At 37.1% G+C, this 10269-nt stretch overlaps 1 protein-coding gene across 1 annotated transcript; it reads right to left on the minus strand.

The window, feature by feature from the left end:
• Positions 1-686: 686 nt before the first annotated feature.
• LOC125236248 lies at positions 687-9573 on the minus strand. The gene is made up of 5 exons (XM_048142934.1): positions 9453-9573; positions 5642-5710; positions 4256-4291; positions 1444-1589; positions 687-938 (listed from the first exon to the last, which is right to left on the minus strand). The coding sequence occupies exons 1-5, from the start codon at positions 9559-9561 to the stop codon at positions 717-719; spliced, it is 582 nt and encodes a 193-aa protein (XP_047998891.1). The 5' UTR covers positions 9562-9573; the 3' UTR covers positions 687-716.
• Between the last annotated feature and the right edge of the window lie 696 nt (positions 9574-10269).

The raw sequence follows: 10269 nt of genomic DNA on the forward strand, positions 1-10269 counted from the left end.
TTTATACGTAATTTAAGTTCATTGGTCTGAAAATTTGCAGGAATTTAGCTATAATATACGTGTATACCTCTTTGTCTAGACGTGTCTAGACATAACAATTATTCTGAAAGAAATTATCTATCTAAACTTTTACGATCTTTACACATGTCTAATATTGCAAACGAGACGTAATGGCGTAAAATTAAGTTTTGGGTTACCTCTAACGTTTTGAGGACGGCGTTGTCCTCGTGGTAACGAAAAAGACCGTCAATATTTAACCCGTTTGCAATTATAATTTAAAAAAATCACCAGCAGATAAATAAATACTTTTTTAACTTGAAATAAAATTATTCGACTATACCGGATTCATCTTATATACTTTGTAAACTATTTTGCCAGTAAAAAATTGCGCTCTTCATTGACCTCCCATAGACAATTTGAATTAAGCATTTTTTAAATGCCAAATTGGTTTCGTTTGAGCATAATGCCATTTTTTTATAATAGGCTAGTTTCCTATACTTAAAATAAAATATTTTATGCAGTGCACGAATTAAGCACCACATAATTAGAAGAAAAATATGGACAGCAGTTATGTATAAACATAATTTTTATTTAATAAGTAAATGAATAACGAACGTTACTCCTCAGTATTTCATAGTAATTCCATATTAGCATATGACTTTGACAGCTGAGAAAAAGAAGCTGATTTGACTAGTAGGAAACTAGCCTGTTAATATTTATTCTGGATTCCTTGGTCTATGTATTGGCAGGAATCTCGCGTTTTCAGAAAGGCTAGAAAACACTATCTTGCTAGGTATCCTTGAGTGAAAGTTGTCGTGTACTATGATGTACGCGAAGGGGAGGTTCGGGTCAAAAGGGGCCTCGGGTGGAGTTAGCGACGTTTGGATTAGTTGGTCTCTCGTTTTTTCAGGGGTGTCATGGTCCTCCGAGTAAATGTGCTGTAAAAAAGCGTTTGTTTCATAATTAATTTCATATACATGTGTTAATTTAATTTATTTATTTCCCATACAGGTATGCAAGATACACTTATGTCAATCAGTTTAAAGCAAAAAATGTTCTTGAGACTATTTACTTTCAATTACAAAAAACGTGTTATAGCATTTTAAAATCGTAAGAATACATGCACTTTTACATAATGAGTGCGACTTTTAAATTTCATAATTACTTAGGTCAAAAAATGGCAAGTAAAATTTTTAAATAAAGGTTTTCAGAGTGGCTTTTTAATGAAAATTACTTTTACATAAAAAATTGTAATTACTTCAAACAAAAAAAAAAATTGGCAAAAAATCCGCATCTGTTCATAACACTGTTTCTTTCTCATGGCCCCAGAAATGCTTGGTTAAAACGTGTCGGGTTACTCAGATTCACCGTGTATATTTATTGAGACAAATTTAAATGAATAACAAACCAATTATTTTGAAAATGAATTATGCAAATACTTACTTGATTACTATTAGGTGTAACTGTAAACACCGTAGATTCCTCATCAGTGATAGTTTCATACAAATCATCCGAAGGTAATTCGTCCATATCTGTGTTTAATTGCGTTGATTCTGAATTATTCCCATTTCCGCTTGAAGTGTCAGTTTCTAAAAGTAAAATATAAATTACTAGCTTTTGCCCGCGGCTTCGCTCGCGTTAGAAAGGGACAAAAAGTAGCCTATGTCACTTTCCATCCTTTCAACTATCTCCACTTAAGAAATCACGTCAATTCGTCGCTCCGTTTTGCCGTGAAAGACGGACAAACAAACAGTCACACACACTTTCCCATTTATAATATTAAGTATGGATAGAGAAAAAGGGAGCAAGTCTATCGGTGGCTGGACCGGGAATCGATCCCAGGTCTTCAGTTTACGCGGCTCACGTCATTACTGTTAGACCACCCGGCCGGCCGTTAATGTAATTTAAAGTAGGTAGGTACCTAGTAAAAAAAATGCAGGTTTCATTGCAAGGTAATTTGAAATAATAGGTAGAAATTGTCGTTAGACCCAATATAAAACTAAATGTTACGGTTCAAACTCACGTCCTTTAGTCACTTGCACGCTATGATTCTAAGAAATGTCTACGTTTGTTTAAACCGTGAAAATTTGCATAATTGGATTTGTTCTAAGCTTATATAAAAATGTGAATTCCATCTCACTATACTCTGTACTTTTAGGTATTTAAAAGAAAGTAAACAAATAATTTGAACATTTTCGGGTAGTTACAACATTTATCATTAATAATATATGTCGGAGAATGACCAAAATGTGGTTTAAAGATACGTTTTATGACGCTGTATTTGACAAATAGAGCAAACAAGGGTTTTACAACTTTATACAACCTGGCTGGTATTCGACTGAGTTCTGCCAAAACGTCAGAGAGGACGCTACTGTCTAAAAGAACAGAATCGAAAAACAGATGATGAACAGATGATTGGAGGCTGCCAATCGATCTGCAGGGGAAATGGTTGAGGAGTGCTGGCGTTTTTGGAGATTCCTCAGTCTAATCCGGCGGTTTGCTCGAATTTGATGTGTAATCGGTCATGTGCAGTAAATTCTGTGATATGAACATGGTATTTCATTGAAATCTCTCATAAACAACTACGGAAGGTCCTGACAACGGTTCTGGTATGATACGCCCACGATCCGACATATATAATTTTGACTCCTGGAGACCCTATACATCTCTAAGGAGATTTAGATTAAGTATACATTTTATCTTTAGTTGTGACATTTAGAGTCATTTGCACCTCTAAAGTAATTTTAGACTTTTTTAGTATTTGTACTTTTTATATTTAGTGTAGTTCTTAGTTGTAATTTGACATTTAGAGACCTTCTACATCTCTAATTAATTATAGTAGAGTTATACTTTAGTTAGAACTTACAATTAGTAGTATCAATTCTAATTTCAATTCAATTTAAAATCTTTTTTAAATTTGTACAAGTGACGTGTAAAAGTGCCCCTGTAGTCCGTTGCTTCTGGAAAGTTATGTATGAAAATGTTGGCATAATTAATGGAAGATTTTTTTTGATTGGGATATGTACATTACAGGCCGAAGTTATTTTTCATCAACCCTCCCCATCCCTCCCCCCTCTGCGTCACCCCTCTCCCCCCCCTTAAATAGCCGAAAATGCGGTTTTTCGCGATTTCTGACAAAACCGTTGTAGATACAGAAAAAGCGTGTAGGAAAAAAGTAATCCTTTATAAATTTACTACAAATCGTTCATTGACACTTTGGTTCTAGCACTTATAGGTTTCGCGTGATCCATCACGAAAGTTGGTCCTTTACTGCAATTTTCTTTAGTGAATGTTAAGTTTTCTCCCAAATTGCTTACGAAATCTGTTTGATATTACTAAAATATTATAAACTGAAAATGAATTTCAGGGGGAAAAATCACTACCATGGGTGGGACTTGAACTCACGGCTACTGGATTGATACTCCAGGGCTCTACCAACAGCTACCAAAAGCTCATCCCCAGTCATAGATACACTATATAGATCAATGGTACTCCTAGCGACTACTACCGTGAAAATATTACGTCTTAAATAGTTACTGGAATTCCAAGACATATTGGAAATTCCACCCATGGTAGTGATTTTTCCCCCTTAATTTTATTTTAGTCGTGAGTTACAATATTTTAGTTATATCAAACAAATTTCGACTATTTCGTATGCATTTTGGGCGAAAACTTAACATTCACTAAAGAAGATTGCAGCAAAGGACCAACTTTCGTGACGGATCACGCGTAAACTATAAGTGCTAGAACCAAAGTGTTAATGAATGATTTGTAGTAAATTTATTAAGGATTACTTCGTTCCTACGCGCTTTTTCTATATCTTCAACAGTTTTGTCAGAAATCGAGAAAAACCGCATTTTCGGCACTTTAAGGGAGGGTAGAGGGGTGACGCAGAGGAGGGAGGAGTGGGGAGGGTTGATGAAAAATAACTTCGGTCTATAACTTACATATTTCAATTTAAAAAAACCTTCCATTAATTATGCCGTAATTTTAGCTAATTTCCCCCTGCTACTGTGGCCTATTTGCTGAATAAATCATTTTGATTTTTTGATTTTGATATCGGTTAACCAACCAAATACAAAAACCAAGCGGATCTGTCACTGAGTCACTGAGTGACCTGTCATTAACCTTCTTATTTGGTCGTTTATCCTCAACTGGCATAAGGAACCTTTTGAGGGTAGTTTTTGTTTACATTTATTAAAATACCTAAAAATACAGACTATAGGTAATTAAAGTTATGATTTATATTTTTTACCTGTCGTATTAGTTTCTGGTGTACTGGGTAAAGACTCTGAAATAAAATAAATATTTTTGTAATAAATCTAGCAAAAACACTAAGACACCCATGGAATGTGATCGAAATCGGCAGCAAGGAGAAGCATTTATGCAAAAATTTTGTTTAAATAGACTGAATCTAGGGTAACTATGTTAAGAGTATTCTGAACAACCCTACATCTGACGCAACCTTGTACTTATGTAGTTTAGCGGAGTGTCGCCAGTAGATACACAAGTATAGGGGTTTTAAATATTATATTATAAATATGTGTGTGTCTAAAATCTGCTGATTAACAACTGTTTTTGAAACGATGGAGCTGCCATGTCAAAAAGACAAAAGCTCGTAAATAAATAAAGATAATAAAAAAAACCGACGGGAAGAAAGGGGATGGTGAAATTATTATTTTACTTTATTATAACCAGTGTAGTAATAAAGATTTTTGTTTCATTTCATTAATAGGCTACTTTCCTCCTAGTCAAATCAGCTTCTTTTTAAGAACTGTCAAAACGATTTTGAACGACTTGCTAATATGGAATTAAATCAAATTGAGTGACGTCACGGTCAACTGAGTTACTTTATATATTTTTATCTGATTTATCATCACTATCACTACATAGTATAAAACAAAGTCGCTTTCTCTGTCCCTATGTCCCTATGTATGCATAAATTTTTAAAACTACCCAACGGATTTTGATGCGGTTTTTTTAATAGATAGAGTGATTCTAGAGGAAGGTTTACATGTAGGTATAGTACCCGTGCGAAGCCGGGGCGGGTCGCTAGTAAAATATAAATTGGAGTTAAAAATAACTTCTGTCCCTGTTTCTCTTATAATTATCTCATGCTTTATTTCGTGCATGGTATAAAATATATTTTTCCCCTCACTAGCTCGGAAACACGTGTTTTGTCCTTTAATACCAGCGGGTAAAAACGCATTTTATCCACTAGTGGGTAAAGTAATTTGACCTTGAATAAAGTCACATTAACTGCTTTAAAATTGATAAAAGTAAGTGAATCAAGTAATAAAGATGATTTACCACCTGTGGAACTACTGGAAACAGTGATAAACGCATTTTTTGCGTTGTAGTTTCCTCGCTATAGTGAGAGGAAAAGTTTTGTGTTACACTCGGGTGCAAGTGTATTTTACTTCTCGTGTGTTAAAAAACTCGCAAGTTCAGGATTCTATTCTCGAACCACTCGCTTCGCTCGTGGTTCAACTATAGAATCCTTTCACTTGCTCATTTTTCAATTCCACACTCGGCGTTAAAATACAACTTTGCCCCCTTGTATAACAAATAACTATTATTTTAAGTACGTAGTTAGTTTTAGGTAGGTAGTTGAGTTGCTTATTATAAAAAAAATAGGCACCTGAGATTGTGTGGTCATTACGAGTAGTTAGCAGGTCTGATACTGGGTTTATACTGCAGCTAAAAGAGTCTGAAAAGAAAAATAAAACATTAAAAAAAAGGTACAATGTATTGTAAAAAGACATTCATCTACATTTAAATCACTATACATAGTACGTTACGATACAAGTGCGGGAAAGAGGAGATTTGAAACGAATCGCTATAAATTATATTTAAATCGTAACGAGTTACGAATTCTCACTTCGCACGTGTATCGTACGACGTTTTTCAGTAGGGGCATATGGACCTTTGAAGTTTCAACGTGACAAGAAATTTAATGTACCTACGTTGCGAACTAGTGCGGGAAAAAACACCATGTGTACTGAAAAATCATTAACTTACACTTATTAATCTAAGACTAAAGCGCAACATAAAGATGAAGTTTAAAAATTACTACTCCTTGGTATTCATATCTTATGCCTATTAAGAGGCCATAGGAGCGAAAATGCTAAAATTTACCCCCTGCCCCCCCCCCTTTCAATTTGGGAATTTTATTTAAATATACTAGTGTTATTAACTAAATTTATCAACAAAAATCCTACAGAACAACTCAGTTAAAAGATATTGCGAAATAGTACATTACGATACAAGTGCGTAAAAAAGGAAGTTCGAAACGAGTGGCGATAAATTAAAACACGACCGAAGGGAGTGTTTTAAATCGACACGAGTTACGAATTTCCTTTTCGCACGTGTATCGTACGACGTTTTTCAGTACAGACGACTCTCCGAAGTTTCGACCTGTCATATAATGAACCACTTCTCGCACTAGTGCGTATAAAAAACACCATCTGTACTGAAAAAATCTTTAAAATCGAGGTTCCGCTCTCGACTGTCCTCCTTCAAAACTTAATCAATCGTAACGAAATTTGAGAATCTGAATAACAATGAAATATTCTGTGTTGGACCGTTTAGTTCTTTTGGCTAATTGCTACCAATTTTGAATACCACATCTTTTTTGCGCCATAATCAATAAAGCTGTTTTTGTAAATTTTTGATGGGCTCTAGCGTCTTTAAAAATAATAATATCAAAAAAATCAAAACAGTCCGACACAGATAAAAGTTATAATAGGTAATCTGTGTTTAAAAAATCATTGCTCTATCGTCAAAAAGCAGGGAGGAAATAATCGAGAGCGTTTGTATGGGGAATTGATCCCTCCTGTATCGTCTTAAGTGTAATCGATTTGCCTTTACACTTAAACCATTTTCCTAGGTAATTTATTTTCACTGCAGAGTTAGCTTGGTCTATTTCGTTAACGAAGGACCATTTGGTTTTCTGCCAGCTCTCCACCGAGATTGCACTCGATCAATCTTATCCTGATGGATCTGAGCTGAAGTATGCACGATATTCTGCTTTCGGGGTACCTACGTACTACCTAGCCAAATGCACAAAAGCTCAGGATAATATTGTTATCGTGGCTATCTATCTCTATCGCTTTTCCGCATTGGCGCGACAGTGCTAGACCACGCCAGACTGTGTTTCGATTGGCGTCTAGCCAGGGGCGGCTCACTCCGCGATTCCATCGCCGCGCTACAAGTACATGGTGGCGGCCGCGAGTTCGCGGCCTAATCAGGGGTGGCTCGCATTCTCACGGAACGTACGTTCGCACTTTCTATTGTTACTATACTTAGTTAGTTTTTTTTAAGTTATACTATTCGTTTTTTTAAAGGTTCATATGCGATATCCGCATGTGGAATGGCTAATAATGCTTAGTTAAATAAACGTCATGAATAACACTAACAATCACAATCTTACACAGATCTACTATTGATTATGTCATTTATGCCCCACGGAAACGTTCAATCAGGCTTGTGACATTAGGACAAACAAAAATATATAAATACTGTATACAATAGAAAGTACCTAAGACTTGAATATAACATTTTATCTGAGTCTTAATTTTTTTTGGCAACCCTAGCGTCGACGCTACACACGGTGCGGCTCGTTTCTTTGTAATCATTTTGTAGGCATTTAAAAATGCGGCATTTCGTGAACATCAAAGCAGTGGGCCTTCTGTACTTGTACTATTATAGAGGTATATTCTGTGGTCTAGCGTCAACGATTGTTATTTGGCTAGGCCGGTAGATACATACTGCGATACTACATATTTTAGATTAGGTAGGTACTCATCTACAAGTGACGCTTCGATTTGCAAGGCAAATGCAAGACAGGTGTATTTCGATCAAGGATGATTTATGTATATAGGACTAGCTTTTGCCCGCAGCTTCACTCGCTTTAGAACGAGACAAAAAGTAGTCTATGTCACGCCGCCCCTTCAAGTATCTCCACTTAAAAAATCACGACAATTCATTGCTCTGTTCTGCCGTGAAAGACGGACAAACAAACAGACACACACACTTTCCCATTTATAATATTAGTATGGATTTACAATCTTCATACTAAGAATCGTACCTCGATTTTATAGCGCCACCGCCACCTATTTAATACTATCATAACTACACTGATGATGCCTGTGGCGCATCACTACTACGACGCGCACATCACTAGTCGGATCTGCGCGCGCATGCGCGCTCCTGCTCCGCTGGGCCGCCAGACGCAGCCTCCGTGAGCAACAGACCGCTACCAGCTGCCTACCGAGCTACACCTTCCCGTCTCTCCGCCCGAGTCTTGTTTATCCGCTGCTATGACGATTTTCTTGTAAAACAATATAATTAATATATCTAAAATATTCTGTTTAAGTGGAGTTCGCATTTGATTTATCATCCGTATAGGAACACCACATGCCTATAATTTCTTTTTTCAAAATGTGTAGGTATTGATGTGATATCATGATTTTAAAATGAAGAAATATGTCATCTGTTCTCATAAAAAATAAAAACGCGCGAAAATATTTGAGGAAAATATGATTCTGGCCACTTTCAGGCTGCGAAACAGCGCCATCTAGTTTTAAGCCTAAAAGGCCCATATATTTCAGGGGTACGCTTTTTTGTATGGGCTTCGTCTGTCCCTGTATTATATTGTCCTTGATTTCGATATTTTCCCGTTGTTAGCTACATAAAGCTTGGCAAAAAAAGAAAAGGGACTAATTGTTAGATCATCATTATCATCATCAATTAAGCCGGTAATCGCCCACTGCTGAGCATTCCCTTGCCACTCCGCTTAGTCTCATCACAAAATATATGATAGTACAAGTATCGCTTAACTTCAAACCTGGGTAAATCCATATTATTAAATTAAATCCATTTTGCTTTAAGGTTGATTATATAAAAATATATATTATGATCTGAAAGATTGTCAACCTTATAGCAGAATGGATTTACCCAAGTTTGAAGTTAAGCGACACAAGTACAGAAGGCTCACTCCCTTGATATTCACAAAATGCCGCCATTCTACATTCTTACCTCCATTAACCGGACCGCACGCGAGCAGCCGACATTGAATTTTATTGCGCCGCGCGAAAGTCGTGACCACTGAATAGGCCTCGAACTCGCGGCCCCCGGCATGTACATACCTACTTGTAGCGCGGCGATAGAATTGCGGAGTGAGTGATTTCGTTTCGTGTCGCAGAAATGCCATTCGGCTACGGCACCTGCCCCTCTAGCACAACTTGCCTTGTCGCGCGCGAGTTCATACTTGAAGTCGCGCTTGATGTATGGACTCGCGCGCGACAAGGCAAGTTGTGCTAGAGGGTCTGGTGAGTCTGGTCTCATTCAGAGGTGCCCCGCAGTTATCGAGCAACGAGCCAGGCGCTTCTTACATCCGAAAGTGATCACCATTCTGCCAACAAAGGTTAGCTTTAGTTGATCTTAGATACCTTTTAATAGGGCATTGACTTGGTCCCTGTAGATCCGTGCTGCGCCTGAGAGCAGGACAGAGAAGCTGCGCAGAGAGAGACGGCTGCGCGGGTGGCGGTCGCGGCGCATCCAGTGGCCGATCTCATCGCTAAACAAAAGAAAAAAAAATCATTAAAGTTTTCCTTACAAGCAAACGATACCCAATAATCCCCCTTCCCGTGAGGTATCAGGTTAAGAATTTTACCACCCCTGGTGGGTGTTGTGGAAGACTATGGGGCATAGGGTCAATTGTGATGTAGGCAATAGGACAGCAACCTAGCCATAACCATAAATTCGTTTTCTCTCAAACCATAAATTAGTAAGAGTGACACTGAAATGTAAGTGTTCATGTACTCTGCCTATCCCTTTTCGGCGAGAGTTTATGTGAGTAATTTGCCCATAATCGAATCTCCACTATTTGTATTACCTAGATTCCGTATTGTTTTTCACAAATTGTCAAAAATTTACTTGTCACATTGTAAAATGCAACTGATACGGCACGTTGGCTACGCGGTAAACAGCTTGGAAATATTGTAAATGCTGTGGTCCTGAGCCTCGTACCATAATCTTTTAACCCGTATTATTAAATTTCAATCGTTCATTTTACACCGTATTTCATAAAGGTATTTATAAATTTCACTTTCCTGATGAAATCCACGATGAAATGAAAATTAAGCAAACAACTATAGCATCGAGCGAAACCCGTCGGAAAATTACAAATTCAAATGTGGAACGACTAACGGCTACTTTTCTTTTTCCATATTTGAATTCTGTTGAGACTGGCCGTATAATATTTCC

Source organism: Leguminivora glycinivorella, chromosome 19 (genome assembly GCF_023078275.1).
Source record: "Leguminivora glycinivorella isolate SPB_JAAS2020 chromosome 19, LegGlyc_1.1, whole genome shotgun sequence".
NCBI lineage: Eukaryota > Metazoa > Arthropoda > Insecta > Lepidoptera > Tortricidae > Leguminivora > Leguminivora glycinivorella.

Coding starts and splice junctions, on each gene's coding strand:
- LOC125236248 (XM_048142934.1), bottom strand. CDS start 9,561: ATGCGCCGCGACCGCCACCCGCGCAGCCGTCTCTCTCTGCGCAGCTTC. Junction 1,590..4,255: donor ACCAGAAACTAATACGACAG/GTAAAAAATATA, acceptor TTTTACTTTTAG/AAACTGACACTTCAAGCGGA. Junction 939..1,443: donor TTACACCTAATAGTAATCAA/GTAAGTATTTGC, acceptor GCTTTTTTACAG/CACATTTACTCGGAGGACCA.